The sequence below is a fragment of the Trachypithecus francoisi genome, unplaced genomic scaffold (genome assembly GCF_009764315.1).
Source record: "Trachypithecus francoisi isolate TF-2019V2 unplaced genomic scaffold, Tfra_2.0 Lachesis_group13, whole genome shotgun sequence".
Taxonomy (NCBI): Eukaryota; Metazoa; Chordata; class Mammalia; order Primates; family Cercopithecidae; genus Trachypithecus; species Trachypithecus francoisi.
Window position 1 is genome coordinate 22408536 of NW_022681458.1, and position 16323 is coordinate 22424858.

Genomic DNA, 16323 nt, shown 5'->3' on the forward strand with positions numbered 1-16323 from the left:
TGGTCACTACTACCTAACATAGAGATATTCCAAACCGGAGCAGCGGGAGCACCTTTGATTAGGTTCCAGAAGACCCAGCAGAAGTCCCAATCTCCAGCGCTGGTTCTAAAATGAGGCGCAAATAAGTCAAGAGTATGGTCTAAGATTCCCTGTGGGGCCGGACGCAGTGGAGTAATCCCAGCACTTTGGGAGGCCGAGGTGGGCAGATCACCTGAGGTCAGGAGTTCGAGACCAGCCTCACCAACATGGAGAAACCCTGTCTCTACTAAAAACACAAAATTAGCCAGGCGTGGTGGCACATGCCTGTAATCCCAGCTACTCTGGAGGTTGAGGCAGTCGAATTGCTTGAACCCGGGAGGCAGAGGTTGCGGTGAGTGGAGATCATGCCATTGCACTCCAGCCTGGGTAACAAGAGTGAAACGCCTTCAAAAAAAATTAAAAAATAAAAATAAAAAAAAGATTCCCTGTGGAACTGGAAGCATAGATGGATGCTAGAATCTTTACCCAAAGTCACAGAGCTTGATGCCACCACCCTTGGCAAGGAGGATGTTCTGAGGTTTCATATCTCGGTGTAGGATGCGGTGGGAATGCAGATAGTACAGGGCTGATACCAACTGGGCAGCAATGGCCTGAACCTAGAGGTTAAAGAGGTGAGAGAAAGAAAAAAAAGGTTAGAAGCAGCAGCTGGCTGACAAATCCAAAAACTTCTCCTAATATTACTGCTAATCTTTTCTTCCTTCCCTTTCTTTTTCTTTTTTTCTTTTTTTTTTTGAGATGGAGTCTCGCTCTATTGCCCAGGCTGGAGTACAGTGGCCGGATCTCAGCTCACTGCAACCTCCGCCTCCCGGGTTCACGCCATTCTCCTGCCTCAGCCTCCCGAGTAGCTGGGACTACAGGCGCCCGCCACCTCGCCCGGCTAGTTTTTTGTATTTTTTAGTAGAGACGGGGTTTCACCGTGTTAGCCAGGATGGTCTCGATCTCCTGACCTCGTGATCCGCCCGTCTCGGCCTCCCAAAGTGCTGGGATTACAGGCTTGAGCCACCGCGCCCGGCCTCTTCCTTCCCTTTCTTGCAGAGCTTCACACTATTCTTTTCTTAGTTATTGTTCCCCTTGTTTAATCCCTCTTTCATTTGCTCATTCATTCATTCAAGAAAAATTTATTGAATCTCATTTACTATCTGCTTGACCATGGGCAAACTAAGGTGACAATCTATATACTAACACCATCTACCCTGGAGGATTATTGTGAGGATTGAGTTAAAGCATGCAAAATAATACTCAGAGTGGTGCCTGGCACAGAGTAAATATTCAATACACATTACCTGTTATTAAATAAAACAAAATGCCTTTTTTCAAGAAAAGTAGTCAGACAAACAATCAAGACAGATAAAACAAATATGGTGATTAGGCATGGTGGCTCACGCCTCTAATCCCAGCACTTTGGGAGGCTGAGGCGGGCAGATCACCTGAGGCCAGGAGTTCGAGACCAGCCTGGCCAGCATGGTAAAACTCCATCTCTACTAAAAGTACAAAATTAGCTGGGCATGGTGGCACATGCCATAATCCCGGCTACTGGGGAGGCTAAGGCATGATAATTGCTTGAACCTAGGAGGCGGAGGTTGTTGTGAGCCAAGATCGTGCCACTGCACTCCAGTCTGGGCAACAAAGCGAGACTCCGTCTCAAAAAATAAAATTCAATTAAAAATAAAATAATAAAAAAAAGATTACTTACAAATAGTGGTGAGTGCTCAGAAGGAAAGGGAATGCTGCAATAATGAATCCCAAGGGGGGCCTACTTGCTTGCGTACAGAGAAACCCCTAGAATAAATGTGACTGGAGGATATGTGCAACAAAATCCCACTGCTAACCACTATGTCCTGGTGCCAAATCCTGACTCACCACAACCTTTATTCTTACTGCCCTCTTTCTGGTACCATTTCACTGGCCCTTCTTCCCTAAAGGTATCTAATAACAACAATGTTAATAATAGCAACTATTCAAACACAGTACATGACTTATCACTCTTCACCATAGACTTATCAGGCAAACATGATTATTATCTTCATTTTACAAATGAGGAAACTAAGCACAAAGAAATTAAAGTAACTTGTCCAAGCAGACCCAGCTAGGAAGGTGCAGAGCCAAGCTTCCTACTCAGATATTTTGGCTCTAATGTTTATATAATTTACTCCCACATCACACTGCCTCTATATACCTAGACTCTTTTATTCTTCTCAGAAGTCTTTGAAATGGAGACTCTCAGTGTCCTTAGCTTGCTCTACCAGTTCCTAACCTGGAGAGAGGTTGGTGGTGGGAAGTTGAAGGCAGGAAGTATACCTGGTCTTCGGGAAGTTTTCCATCATCTTCTAGAATCTGAAAGAGCTCTCCCTCAGCATAGTCTGTCACCACCACCACCTACAGAGAGAAGGCAGTGGCACTGATGGCTCCAGATTCATGTATTCTGAGGTTGGGAAATTCCTGGAACCCTTGTGCTTGGGGAGACAGGGCCCAAAACTGTCAAAGCACACCTCTTTGTCTGTTTCAAAGCTGTCAAGCATATGCACAATGTTGGGATGCCGCAGACCCCGCATTATTTCAATCTCTCGTTGCAAATTCCTCAGCTCCTTCTCTGAGCGCCCCAATTTGGGGATGAACTTCAGGGCCACGACCTGTCAGTGGTAAGGTGAAAAGTTAATGCCTAATCACACTACTGAAAACAGCCAGAATTTCAGACTTAATCTCAGAGCTCCAGAAGTCAGACTTTAGAGTGTTTGAGTAACTCTTATTATTTCTGTCAGTCTCCCGCTTCCATTTTCTCCATGGTACCCTGGCCTTATCCAGGCCTTCCCACTCCTCATCCCAGGAGGAAACAGCATGTGCAAAACATCTCACCTTCCAGGAGAAGCGTTCTGATTTGACCAAAGCAGTCAAGATGAGATTTAGGGGAAAGGAAAGGAAAAAAAACGAAGAGGAAAAAATAATAGAGTTCAAGTGGTTTACCTCTTACTTCATGGTGTGCTAGAGACTAATAATAATATTTATTGTTTACTAAGAGCCAGGCACTGTACTAACTGATTTAATGTGACAACATTCTTAATCCTCAAACGCCATTAATCAGTTGTTGTTCTTATCCCCATTCTAGAGATGAGGAAATTGAGACATAGAGAAGTTAAGTAATTTGTCCATAATTCTAGGGTTAGAAAGCGGTGGAGATGGAATTTATACCCAAATAATCCAACTTCAGAGCTTATACTCCATAAGAAGTATGAGAGAGTCAATGCCTTAGGAATATAAACTGGTATACATACATTCCTTCTAGACCCATTTTCCACTGGAGTTGGGGGTACCAAATCCCACCCAAAAGGTATCCCTCTTTGTGCAATACCTGAGCACTGTATTTTCTTCGACCCTTGTACACCCTCCCAAAAGAGCCTTCTCCAATCATCTCCAACACGTGGTACTTTTCCATGACAGAGGTTTCAGAATCTCTTAGAAGGAAAAAGGTAGAGACGGTGAAGAGCTATAGATCCAGGGACAATTCCACAACATCTGGGAGGCCTAGTTGGGGCATGGGAAAGGAAAAATGTTAGCCACCTTGCCTTTCCTCTTTTTCACAAAGACCAAGCCTCAGAAAACATGGGAGGGTAGAATGATGCAAAGATGATGCGATCTTGGAACAAACAGAGCATCTCTTTGTAGTTCCTCTCCACTTTCAGCCTCCTGTCCCTAACCCGGCCCCATGCCCACCTGACACCTGGTCCCCCTTCTCCCTCACCCAGCTTGGCCCACTCGACCCTGCTCTCTTAACCTAGCATCGCCCACCCAACCCTGCTCCTTCGAGTCTCCCCCAAGTTCCTGCGACCCCCAGATTGCTCAGCACCTGCTCTTAGACCCCCTGGCCCATGCGCTTCGCAAGCCAGGGTCCCTCTCTCACCCCTAGCCTAGGAGATCCAAGCTCCTCAGGCCCAGGGACGGATTCCCTGGCCTTTAGCCCCATATCTTCTGGCTGCCTGCATACGTTGCCTGACTTACAATTCTTCTCCACCCGCCTCTCCCGCCAGTCTCTTTCGGCTCCCTTTCTTACAATTTTACTCGCTAGAACTGGTGAGAAGTTCAGAGGACAAAGGCGCTCAGAGGTGTGGGAGGGACGGCGGACCACACTTGGGCACTTCCTAGGACACACCCGAACTACCTCTGGGCCATCAGGCCCGGCTAAGGACCCGGAGTCTGCGGTTGCCTAGAAACGACGCTAGCTGCCCACCCCTCTTAGTTTTCCGCCTCCGACTTCCCTAAGGGCATTTCCGGTTCCGGCTGCGGGCCGGTGAAGACATGGCGGCGTCTGCGTCTGCAGCTGCAGGGGAGGAGGACTGGTAACTTCGGGGGCATGGGCTTTGGCTGACAGTCTGGATCTAGTCCAGAGGCCTAGCGGCTGTCGCAGACGGTCCGTACGGCGGGCGTGTGGGGTGGAGCGAAGGATGAGGGATGCCAGAGATGCTGACATCTCTGGGAGATCTTCTAGACTGGGGAACGGGAGGGTGGAGGGGCGCTGATCTGAGTGAGAAGAGACCGGGTCTGCGCCCGCTAGACCAGTTCAGGCCTCGCCTTATCCGGTTCGATTCCCTTTCCTCCAGCTTCACGCCATCCCTTTCTCTGCTCCTCAAATGAATTTTCTCAGGGGCTTTGGGGGATGCCTGCCCGTCAGACCTCCCCATCTCCCTTTCGCTTCTCAGAACTAGTGCCCTCCAGTTCGGTCCCTCTTTCTCCTTGGATCAGCGTTTTTCCGCCGACGCTTTCCTCAGCCTTCTCTCTCCCACACAGCACTAGTGAGGACTATTGTCTGAATAAAGCTTTACACCTCACATAAAGTCCCTCTAGTCCTTCTCTCAAGCATTCTTAACTAAAGACTAGAACATGGAAGGACTCTGGGATTTGGAAGTAGGATCAATGTGGGTTAACTCCGCATTTTATTAGCTGTGTGATGCTGACCAGGCCATCTAGCTTCTGTGAGTCAGTGTCCTCAGCTGTAAAAAAAAGTGGGTGTGGTATTTACCTCAGAATAGTTGAGAGGATCATGATGGATTTGTAATATACTTAAGTCTGTTTTTTTGTTTTGTTTTGTTTTGTTTTTTGAGACAGAGTCTCACTGTCACCCACTCTGGAGTGCGGTGGTGTGATTATGGCTTACTGCAGCCTCAACCTCCCCAGGCTCAGGTGATCCTCCTGCCTCAGCCTTCCAAGTAGCTGAGGCTACAGGTGTGTGCCACCAAGCCCAGCTAATTTTGTATTTTTTGTAGAGACAGAGTTTTGCCATGTTGGCCAGGCTGGTCTTGAACCCTTGGGTTCAAGTGATCCTTCCACCTCAGCCTCCCAAGGTGCTGGAATTACAGGTGTGAGCCACCACACCCGGCCTCCTTTTCATTAATAACTGAGGTGCAGGCACCTGGGAAGATTAAATGAGCCCCAAAGAAGTAAAGTGATTTGCCAAAAGGTAGAAAATTGCGACTAGAAATCCACATCTATCTGACTCCACACCTTAGATTCTTTGTACTAGGACATTCTTGAGTCCCCCCTCCCCCATTTTGTTGTCACCACCTTACCAGCATCCCATCCAGGACCCACATAACTAGGGTAGGCAAAGTATTGAAGGGCCACTTGACTGAGGCTACACCTCAGTGTTACATTGGTTCAGGGAGCCCTGCTAGTACTGGCCTTTATTAAGACTATCTAGACTACTGGTTTTCAAAGTGTTCAGGGAAACTTTTTCTTTTCTTTTTTTAAGAGACAGAGTCTTACTTTGTCACCCAGGCTGGAGTACAGTGGCAAGATCATGGCTCACTACAGCTTCGACCTCCTGGGCTCCAGCAATTCTTCTGCCTCAGCCTCCCAAGTAGCTGGGACCACTGTGTCCAGCTAATTTTTTATTTTCTGTAGAGATAGTGTCTCGCTTTGTTGCCCAGGCTGGTCTCGCACTCCTGGCCTCAAGTGATCTCCCACCTCAGCCTCCCAAAGTGCTGGGATAACTTATAGTTGACCTGTTCAGGGGAACTTTTAAGATTCAGGGGAGACACCTTGAGCCATGGAGAGAACAACAGTGAGTGCAGCAGCCTGTAGTGCTGTGAGACTCCCATCCCATGTCAGCCAAAACTACACTGTTATCTGTGAGGTGTAAAGCTTTATATTTTATATTTTGAAGTTTCTGCCTAAGACTTAACAACAACTGACGTAAGTCGTGCTGGAGCAGCCTTACTCTTAGAATGAAGAGAGAGCAGTATGAGAAAGCAAAGTATGCATTTTTCCATGTATCACCTGGTAGAGCTGTAGACACAAACTGATCACTCAGCTTCAATTTCAATACAACTACTGTTTCTGTGCTTAAGCATGTGTGTCCTCTGATTTACATCGGAACATGGATGCTAACCTCAACAGGCTGATCTAGATCAACCAGACAGCCAGGGTCATAAATACATCCAGAGTACTCTACTACCTCCCTCCTTCCGTCTTCCTTCTAAGGGAGAAGGTTATATACAGACAGGAAGAAAAAGAGGATGTAGACTAGCTATTATAGCCCAGATACTATTAGGTACTTTATATAAACAAATCACCTTTTATCCTCATAATAACCCTAGAGAGTAGGTGTTATCATCTATCTGTGATAGACAGGATAACTTAAGCTTACAGAGAGGTCACTTCCCAGATCACATAGCTTGTAAGTGATTGGTACCTGTTACTAACTCTGAGGCTGCAGGCTCTTGCATTACAACACAGCCTTTACACCACCCTAGACCTGTTGTGTTGAGGTTGCTATCTCCTTTAAGGCTTAGGGTGACTGGTGTTAAAAGTGTATGTAGACAGTAGCCAAGGCACTGGGATCCACACTGGACAGTGATGTAGGGAAAGGCTGGAGTAATATTGGTAACGTTAATGCTAGTGAATGGGTGCCATACCTCTAGACCAGAAAGTCAGCCACTGAGGGGAATAAAACTTAAACAGGGAGTCAGGAAATCTGATTCTGGGCCCAGTTCTACCTATGTTAAGCCTTGGTTAGTCATTTTACTTTTCTGGAATCTACTTCTTCATCTCTTGGCAGAAACAATGCTTAAAATTCTGATTTTCGTGTCTCCTATTTGGCCAGTTGAAAACTTAAGGTAACATTTTCCTTGTTTTTAAGGAGTTTAGCAGGAAAATACATTCTGGTAGATTGCCATTTTTCTACAAAGCCCGCCTTTATTCGCCTTAGCAGGCTTCCACAGGGAGAGTTGTAATGGTGAGTCAGTCTACTCCTGTCTCTCTAGGGTCCTTCCCTCTGAAGTTGAAGTGTTGGAGTCCATCTATCTGGATGAACTACAGGTGATTAAAGGAAATGGCAGGTATGTATTCAGCCAGCGGTGGGCAGGACTCCCCTTAGTAATGAGGAGAGGTTCGATGCCGAATCTGGGTCTTAAGACAGTGTAAGCCTTGATTCAGAGATAATATTTCTCTTGTGTAGACAAAAGCTATTTCTTTAATCCTACCCCAAAAGAAAGAGTCCAATGTGTACTTTCTTTGCCCACTTTACTGTCTCAACCCCTGTACTTTCTTTGCCCACTTTACTGTCTCAACCCCATCCTCCCCAGCCCCCAAGTCCTTACCCGGTCACATCTGCGTTTCTACTTGATCCACCTGCAGAACTTCACCGTGGGAGATCTACATCACTTTGCATCCTGCCACTGCAGAGGACCAGGATTCACAGTATGTCTGCTTCACTCTGATGCTTCAGGTCCCAGCAGAGGTGAAGCCCCTACTCTGTGGCAGCAAAGGGAGGAAGGGGAGAGTCCCTGGGATGGGTCACTTCAGCAGTAACTTGTTATTTGCCCCCACTAGTATCCCCACGAGGTGCCACAGATCTCTATCCGAAATCCCCGAGGACTTTCAGATGAACAGATCCACACGTAAGTTAAACCTGTCAAACAGGGAAAGCTCAGCTACAGCTTTGCCCAGTGACGGAAATGGGCAGGCCTAATATTTGGTTTGCCCTCTTCCTCCAGGATCTTACAAGCGCTGGGCCATGTGGCCAAGGCTGGGCTGGGCGCTGCCATGCTCTATGAACTCATTGAGGTAAGAGGTGCGCTAGTCTGGGATATGTTCTTTCCTTCGAGCTAGAGCAGTTTCTAGCTGTAAAAGGGAAACCATGGGCCTAGAATCTTAGATAGATCTGGAATCATTAGGTAAGGCCTAAATTAATCCAGAGAAATGAGACTCTTCTATTTGAGAAACTTCCCAAAAGACACTGCTTAATGGAACAACCCACATGAAGCAACACCTGGAGCTCCAATATACACGGAAAACTTCTGTTGTTTGAAATTAAAAATATAAAATTAAGTACAGTCTTATTTTCCTCTAGTTTGTTTATTTTTTATTTTTATTTTATTTATTTATTTATTTATTTATTTTTGAGACAGTCTTAGTCTGTCACCCAGGCTGGAGTGCAGTGGTGTGATCTCAGCTCACTGCAACCTCCACCTCCCAGGTTCAAGTGATTCTGCTGCTTCAGCCTCCCAAATAGCTAGGATTACAGGCGTGCACCACCACACTCAGCTAATTTTGTATTTTTAGTAGAGATGGGGTTTCTCCTTGTTGGCCAGGCTGGTCTTGAACTCCTGACTTCAGGTAATCCACCTGCCTTGGCCACCCAAAGTGCTGGGATTATAGGCATGAGCCACCACGCCCAGCCTCTCCTAGTTTAAATTTTTAAGAAAAATGTTCAGAATAGAATGAAGGTGGGTGGCCGAGAGTCAAAGAGAGTGGGTTTGATAGGCCACTGTAGCAGTCCTAGGTCAGGCCTCCACAATGCAGCCTTGGACTTTGTGGAATTCCAGAGTACACTATTAGCTATTCAAATAACAATTCAGATGCATAGTTCACAGCCCAACTCAATGCCTTGTGAATTTTGTGTCCATTCGGGTTGTCCCTGCCTTGACATGCTTTCTGAAAGCTAACTTAGAACAAACTCATTGCCCCATGGGGGAACGATATCGAAGGGGTCTAATCAAGAAAGGCCTCCCAGAAGATGAGTTTTAATTGAACATTTTTTTCTCTCAAGGTGTATTATTTTCATCTACAAGATTTAAAAGTGACTTAATGAAAGGAGAAACAATTAGGTTGAATTTGAAACCAGGAAGATCAAATTTTGGGGGAGGGGCGGAGATGTGGAGAAGGATTGATTCCCAGCAGAGGGAGCATCACCAAGACAGAATTGCATAAACACAAGGTAACAAACTGGCCTGGTAGGAGCCAGGTCCAGCCCGTCACTCCTAGGAGTAGTAGACAGGCCTTGCTCACCATTCTTCCCCCTAACCCCCTGTTTAATCAGTGTCTTCTCTCCTCAGAAAGGGAAGGAAATTCTCACAGATAACAACATCCCTCATGGCCAATGTGTCATCTGCCTCTATGGTTTCCAGGTGGGTTTCTCTCTTGGGACCTGGCATGCTGCTTGGGACCAAGATGAGGGCTGTGAGAGAGCTCTGACTTAGTGCCCTATATCTGCCTTCCCTCTAGGAGAAGGAGGCCTTTACCAAAACACCCTGTTACCACTACTTCCACTGCCACTGCCTTGCTCGGTACATCCAGCACATGGAGCAAGAGCTGAAGGCACAAGGACAGGAGCAGGAACAGGAACGGCAGCATGCTGCAACCAAACAGGTAGACCTCACCAGACCTGCACGCTCATCTGACACCCTTAGGCACAGCCTTTCAATCCCTCCACTCCAGTGGCTCTTCACGTTTTTAGGGTCATAGATAACCTAGATAACCTTGAGATTAATGAACTCTTACCTCTGTCCAAAAAAAAGGGCATCTTTTTTTTTTTTTTTTTGAGATGGGGTGTCACTCTGCCACCCAGGCTGGAGGGCAGTAGTGCAATCTCGGCTCACTGCAACCTCCGCCTCCTGGGTTCAAGCAGTCCTCCTGCCTCAGCCTCCCGAGTAGCTGGGATTATAGGCACGAGCCACCATGCCCAGCTAATTTTTGTATTTTCAGTAGAGATGGGGTCTCACCATGTTGGCCAGTCTGGTCTCAAACTCATGACCTCAAGTGATCTGCCCGCTGTGGCCTCCCAAAGTGCTGGAATTACAGGCGCGAGCCACCATGCCTGGCCAGGGTATCCTTCTATACACTTACATATTGCATGCAGTTTCAGGCGGTTCCCAGATCTCTAGTTAGACAACCGTGCTCTGTCCCAGCTCACTGCTGAACCGGTGGTCTGTGTCCTTTAGTCCCAGCCCTCTGCAGATTAGGTTGGCTGATGGGTCAGCACCAGGGAGCATCCTGGGCTGTGACACAGGCATATGATTTTTCCTCTTTTTTAGAAGGAAGTCGGTGTGCAGTGTCCAGTGTGCAGAGAGCCCCTCGTTTATGATCTTGCCTCGCTGAAAGCAGCCCCTGAACCCCAACAGCCCATGGTAAGGGGTCTTTCTTCCAGTCTGAGCCAGGAGTAATGGCATTTTCTAAAGAGTAAGGAATGGCATCTTGTCTGTATCAAATGGGATCTCTGAAATTGGGCTTGAACTGCCTTAGGACCTCTCTGCAAAGCCACATTCCCCACTGGTGGGAGCCTAAGACTCTGGGAGCCCAGACCTGAAGGGCAAAACCAGTGCAGATCTCCTGAGGCAGCCTCGGAGGAGTAGGGATTTGAGTCTGCCTTCTGCTGTTCATTATTTCCTCTCTGCCATTCTTCCTTCCAGGAGCTGTACCAGCCCAGTGAAGAGAGCTTGCGCCAGCAAGAAGAACGCAAGCGGCTCTACCAGAGGCAGCAGGAACGGGGGGGAATCATTGACCTTGAGGCTGAGCGAAACCGATACTTCATCAGCCTTCAGCAGGTGAGGGAAGGGTTTCCCAGTCGTCCCGTAATGCCACCAACCTTCCTACAAACCCCAATCGGCCATGGCCCCAGAGTGAGCTTTGTTCTAACCACGGAGATGATAGGCTGATCGTGGTCAGCCCAGATAGTACGAGAGGGGCCTGTAGTTCCCTGCCTCGAGGAGCTGCATCTCCCTCACTGCATCTTGTCACTTCTTTCTAGCCTCCTACCCCTACGGAACCTGAGTCAGCTGTAGATGTCTCCAAAGGATCCCAACCACCCAGCACCCTTGCAGCAGAACTGTCCACCTCATCAGCTGTCCAGTCCACCTTGCCAACTCCTCTGCCAGTGGCAACCCAGTACATGTGTGAGAAGATTCCAGGGGCTGGGTCAAATCAGCAAAGGTTGGGCGAAACCCAGAAAGCTATGCTAGATCCCCCCAAGCCCAGTCGAGGTCCCTGGCGACAGCCCGAACGGAGGCACCCGAAGGGAGGGGAGTGCCACGCCCCTAAAGGTACCCGTGACACCCAGGAGCTGCCACCTCCTGAGGTGCCCCTCAAGGAGCCCACGGACCTAAAGCCAGAACCCCATAGCCGAGGAGTTGAAGGTCCTCCACAAGAGAAGGGGCCTGGCAGCCGGCAGGGCCCCCCACCCCACAGGACTCGGGACTGTGTTCGCTGGGAGCGCTCTAAAGGCCGGACACCGGGTTCTTCCTACCCCCGCCTGCCTCGGGGCCAGGGAGCATACCGGCCTGGTACTCGGAGGGAGCCCCTGGGCCTGGAATCTGAGGATGGTTCCTAGCAGGACTTGTGGGGGACAGGGAATTGGGGATGGGAGGGGGGCAATAAAGATATTTGGCCTTGTTTGGCTTTCTTTGCTCAGCAGCGCCTAGCCTGTGAGGAATGGCTCTTTTTCTCAATTCCTAGTAAGATTGGGGTGTGGCAGAGCAGTCACCAAGTTCACTCTGAAGTCTGTTCTCCAAAGAGCTGGGTAGAGGGTCTGACATCTCAGCAGCTAGTATAGTGGGTTTCAGGGAAAACTAGTGGGATGTCAGCATGTAAGCAGAGTCCTTAGGACCCACCATTAACAACCCATTGTGTACACATCCACGCCTGTCCATTATTTATGTACGTAGAATGCCTTTAGGTAGAGGAATTTAGTTTCCTGTTTTGTGTCTCATCTCTTTATCTTAGGCTGTGCCCCATCATTTGTGTGTCTGGTTGCCTGGCTGATCCCTGTAAGCACCTGTGATTGCAGCCCCTGTCTTACTCAAGTACCAATCCAGTGATGAAGGGAGATGAGAGAGCAGAGTAGTGTGGCAGATGTTTATTGAACTAGAGGAGGAGAGCTGAGCTGAGCCCAGCCTGATCACCTCCTCAGAGACTCAGCATTGTGAATTGCCCCTACAGGGTCATTTTTATACAGCATGAAGTAGCCCTGCACCTGGGCAGGACTGATCTGGGTTGTAGCTTGAAGGACACGTTCTGCAAAGTCCTCAGCTAAGGAAGGTGCCTGCCCTGGATAGAACCGCTGGAACATCTGGGTCAGCTGCCAGTGTGAGCAGTAGCCCACATACTCCTTCAGGTCCACTCGCCCCGGGCGTATCAGGGCGGGGTCCAGCCTGAGAGAAGATAGGGAAAGCAGAGTCACAGGCAGTGGTCACACTAGTACCCAACAGAGATGGCTCCTCGACCTCCTGTTCCTCCCAAGGCACTAGGGGAGTGGGTGGGCTCTTGCCTCAGTCTCAGGATGCTTGGCTCCTTCCTACCTGTCAACGTGGTTGGTGGTCATGAACACAATGCGGGCCTCAGTGGAAGCCACACCATCCAAGGCATTGAGCAGTCCACTGAAGGTGAGGCGACCTAGGCCTTGGTACTTTACTGGGTCTGGAGGAAGGCAAAGATAAGGAAGCATGAGTAGTCATAGCCCAGCATAAAATCAGCATGCCCCACGATGTTCCCCTACTTATCCATGCGTCTCATGGGCTCTTGTCACTAACCCAGGCATCTGCCACCAGCCCTCTAGATTTCTGTTTTCTTCCCCTGTTCCACAGTTACCCACTCCCCTTCCTCCAGAACCCCTCAACTCACTCTCCACAGCCAAGTCTCGACTGAGAAAAGCAGCATCCACATCCTCCAGGAGCACCAGGCTCTGCTGCGGGGCCACGCTCAGCAGGTGGTTGAGCCGGTCATCAGAGAGGCTGGAGTCCGTGAGGCTCAGCAGGCAGATGCTGTGCTGCAGTTCCCCAGCCAGGGCTGTGCTATGGAGGATGGGATGGCAGGAAGTAGCACGCAACCTGGAAATGCTTCCTCAGGCCCAGCTACTCTCCTCACAGTCTGGGGACATGTGTCTCAGAGGCCTGATTTCTACCTCACACCCTAATGTTCCACACGTTTCATGTTTATCCTGGTCCCTGGTCCCCGGTCCCCAATCCCCAGTCCCCAGATTCATTCCCTTTCCAACCCCATCAGCCCAGTGTTTCCAAAAAGGCTTCATTTTGCCAAGTTAAGAGAAATTTTTTTTTTTTTTTTTTGAGACGGAGTCTCGCTCTGTCGCCCGGGCTGGAGTGCAGTGGCCGGATCTCAGCTCACTGCAAGCTCCGCCTCCCGGGTTCATGCCATTCTCCCGCCTCAGCCTCCCGAGTAGCTGGGACTACAGGCGCCCGCCATCTCGCCCGGCTAGTTTTTTTTTTTGTATTTTTTAGTAGAGACGGGGTTTCACCGTGTTAGCCAGGATGGTCTCGATCTCCTGACCTGGTGATCCACCCGTCTCGGCCTCCCAAAGTGCTGGGATTACAGGCTTGAGCCACTGCGCCCGGCCGAGAAATTTTAAATACTCACATAAAACTGCTCTTTCCGCAACCAGGGGGCCCATAAAGCAGGTAGCCACGTCTGTAGGGAATGCCTAGGGATAGAGCCAGGATGATCATGTCTTTTGCCCCAGATATACACGTTCATTCCCAGCCCTGCCGCTTGGAAGCCTGATAATCTTGGTACAGAAGTAAATCATTCTCATACACAACTTTTCATTCCTCTTAATCTCTGGGAATTGGACTAGAGCTTTATATCACCCCATCTGGCCAAAGACCAACCTATCCCCTCTAAAAATGTCAAAAACAGCACAGCCAAGACCCCAGCTGCTTCTCACCTCTGTCAGTGTACCACTTGGGGTTATCGATGAATTCCTGGACGTCTCTGACAATTCGGTCAGCCAGACCCTGTTGTAGAACCACAGAATTCAGTGGTCGCCGGCGGCGTGGATAGCCAAAGGGACGCCATTCAGAGCCCACAGCTGTGTACATCACAGTCTTCCCTTCCTCCTGCTGCAAGGCTAGCTCTCGAGCTGGGAAGGAGAAGAGATAAAGCCAGTAATTCTCTTCACCATGGCTGATGCTTCAATTAGGTGGAGCTGAGCCAAACAGCTTCCTTCTGGCCCCCTGTTCCCATGAGCTCACCACAGCCTGCTTATCCCACCTCTCCAAACTGCTCATCTGATGTCAAATGTCCCCATCCCTGCAATGTCCCTAGAAAGCCTGCCTGTGCCATCCCACACCTTCCTCCAGGATGTTGAAGAAAACCTTTCGGTCAGTGCCCAGGGCCGTGAAGGTGACAGATTCCCAAGGAGTTCCCGTCTGCAAGTCTATCATCTGCATCTCTCGACTTCGTTCTACCCGGATCCATTTCCCTCGATACCTGAATAAGAACGATCAAAACAGAGTGAGTGAATGGGTCAAACCCAGCTTCCATCATTCTTTTCTAGTCGCACAGCCCTCCCTAGCTCCCAACCTTACCAGATAAAGTGGTTTCCAGGGCTGGGGACAAATTCAAACTTAGTGGAAATGCGGCCGCTCTCATGCTGAAGGTACGAAGTCTCGACACTGAGGTGCTGAGTACGGGTACTGTGCCGGGTGAGCCAGCTAAGCAACCAGGCATAGCTCCTGTCTCGAGCAGGGACTTCCAGTGTGATCATGTAATGGCGCCGGAATGCCACCAGGCCCAGTTGGGCACCCTTCCGGGCCAGGGCCAGGGCTGTGCCCACACCCACCAGCCCAAATCCAGCCCCAAAGTAGGGATTGTCCTTCAGGGCCAGAATAAAGTCTGAAAGTGGCATCTTGAAAGGGAAACACCAAACCTTACAGGCCCTGGGGTGTTACAAAAACCTAGGGGTGGGGAACAGTGGAAAAGGGACAAAGCACAAGATTACTTTAGAAACTGGACCTCCCCAGCCCTGCCCACAGGTCAGCACTACTGTGTGGGTCAATATCCTCCTTTTGTGGAGTAAGGGTAGTGTTGGAATGCAAGGGTGGAGACTCCAGGCCCCTCATCCCATTTTGCCCTTCATTAGTCTACTCATACTGTTTCCTACCAGAGGACCATGTCTGGAGATGCCTTAAACAAAAAAGAGCTATATAAACCGGCTTCACATCAGGATAATGGATGGACAAGATTTTTGTCGTCCCTGGGACCATCTTTGATAAAAAGGGGCCCACTGGCTGCAGTCAGCAAGGGAGAAGTATCCATTGACTTGTCAGTAACCCTATGCCTTGTTATGAGTAATGTCCTTCAAATATCCTCTCCCTTACATCCCCAATATCTAATGTCCTGTTTATACCTTTATTACCTCCCAACTAAACTGTCTTTAAAATCATAGTTCTTGAAATGGCATTTTAAAAGGTCTTCACCGCCGGCTTCACGGAACAGCTACAAAAGGGTCCAGATCTTTCATCATAGGCATCAGCTTCAATTCCCTATCTTTCTCTGCTCCAGCACCTTCAATGGCTGGCTCCCAACAGACCCCTGAACTGGGTACAAACTCAGCCTGGTACTCAAGGCCCTCTACAATACGGCGCCCAGCTACCTTTCATGGATTAGCTGCCAACACTACCTGTTCAGCAAATATGCAAATACGCAACAAATACGTTCAACAAGTAAGTAACCTCCCAAATCCTTGTTCATGCAGTTCTCTTGGCTCGGAATGCCCGTTCTTTTCTCCCTCATTCTCCCCACCTGAAAATCTGCCCATCTGCTACTTTCTCCACGGATCGTCACATTGTAGACAATAAGATCCTGAGGGATAAGCGCGAAGTTGTTTCTAGTACACCTCTCCTCCAACCCCGAACCCCGGCCACTTTGCCCTGCCCCTGGCATGCAGGGAGATGAGCTGACAGCAGAGACCTCGGCTGAGCCTCAGAATTGGTATCCAGAATTCCAAAACACCTATGCCTGGAAGGCCACAGACAAAGCTCTCCCGCCTCCGGCCCCTCCGCGACACCCAAGAACCTCGCCCACACTCCAGCTCGCGCCTCCAGCCACATGCTTTGGGGTAATCCGTCGCTCAGCCGTCTCACCGATACGACTCTCTGGCCCTCCGTCTCGATGGTTTCACCGCGCCTGCACTTTGGGGAAGCTGCGCTCGGCCCCGCCCCGGGTCCTTTCATCGACTTCCCGCCACACCCACCAAGAAGCCCACGCCACTCTATCCCAGAGCTC

At 49.3% G+C, this 16323-nt stretch overlaps 3 protein-coding genes across 17 annotated transcripts in view; 1 reads left to right on the forward strand and 2 right to left on the reverse strand.

Moving 5' to 3' along the window:
• STK36 (serine/threonine kinase 36) overlaps positions 1 to 4261 on the reverse strand; it is a 31378-nt gene extending 27117 nt beyond the window's left edge. For 2 of the 6 annotated variants that reach the window (XM_033230227.1, XM_033230226.1), the window contains exons 1-5: positions 4085 to 4221; positions 3386 to 3558; positions 2529 to 2669; positions 2338 to 2415; positions 505 to 635 (exon numbers count right to left, since the gene is read on the reverse strand). In XM_033230227.1, the coding sequence (XP_033086118.1) occupies positions 505 to 635; positions 2338 to 2415; positions 2529 to 2669; positions 3386 to 3469 (434 nt within the window). In that variant the 5' untranslated portion in view covers positions 3470 to 3558; positions 4085 to 4221. Of the gene's footprint in view, positions 1 to 52; positions 259 to 504; positions 636 to 2337; positions 2416 to 2528; positions 2670 to 3385; positions 3559 to 3934; positions 4013 to 4084 lie in introns of those variants that run through there. The other 4 variants (XM_033230223.1, XM_033230225.1, XM_033230224.1 and 1 more) reach the window with 4 other exon arrangements.
• RNF25 (ring finger protein 25) lies at positions 4242 to 11718 on the forward strand. The gene is made up of 10 exons (XM_033230239.1): positions 4242 to 4370; positions 7293 to 7367; positions 7666 to 7768; positions 7861 to 7928; positions 8025 to 8094; positions 9366 to 9437; positions 9535 to 9678; positions 10344 to 10436; positions 10719 to 10853; positions 11057 to 11718. Exons 1-10 carry the CDS (start codon positions 4330 to 4332, stop codon positions 11633 to 11635), a joined length of 1380 nt encoding a protein of 459 aa, XP_033086130.1. The 5' UTR covers positions 4242 to 4329; the 3' UTR covers positions 11636 to 11718.
• A 427-nt stretch (positions 11719 to 12145) lies between these two features.
• Positions 12146 to 16311, reverse strand: LOC117094520 (mitochondrial chaperone BCS1). Of its 10 annotated transcripts, none has more exons than XM_033230246.1 (8): positions 16182 to 16311; positions 14625 to 14993; positions 14387 to 14526; positions 13982 to 14176; positions 13675 to 13738; positions 12925 to 13094; positions 12603 to 12720; positions 12146 to 12455 (listed from the first exon to the last, which is right to left on the reverse strand). In XM_033230246.1, the coding sequence occupies exons 2-8, from the start codon at positions 14942 to 14944 to the stop codon at positions 12203 to 12205; spliced, it is 1260 nt and encodes a 419-aa protein (XP_033086137.1). In that variant the 5' UTR covers positions 14945 to 14993; positions 16182 to 16311; the 3' UTR covers positions 12146 to 12202. The 10 variants fall into 10 exon arrangements, with proteins under 10 accessions (XP_033086137.1, XP_033086134.1, XP_033086139.1 ...); XM_033230243.1 differs by having other exon boundaries at positions 14625 to 15900; positions 16182 to 16238; XM_033230248.1 differs by having other exon boundaries at positions 16125 to 16237.
• Positions 16312 to 16323: the final 12 nt, after the last annotated feature.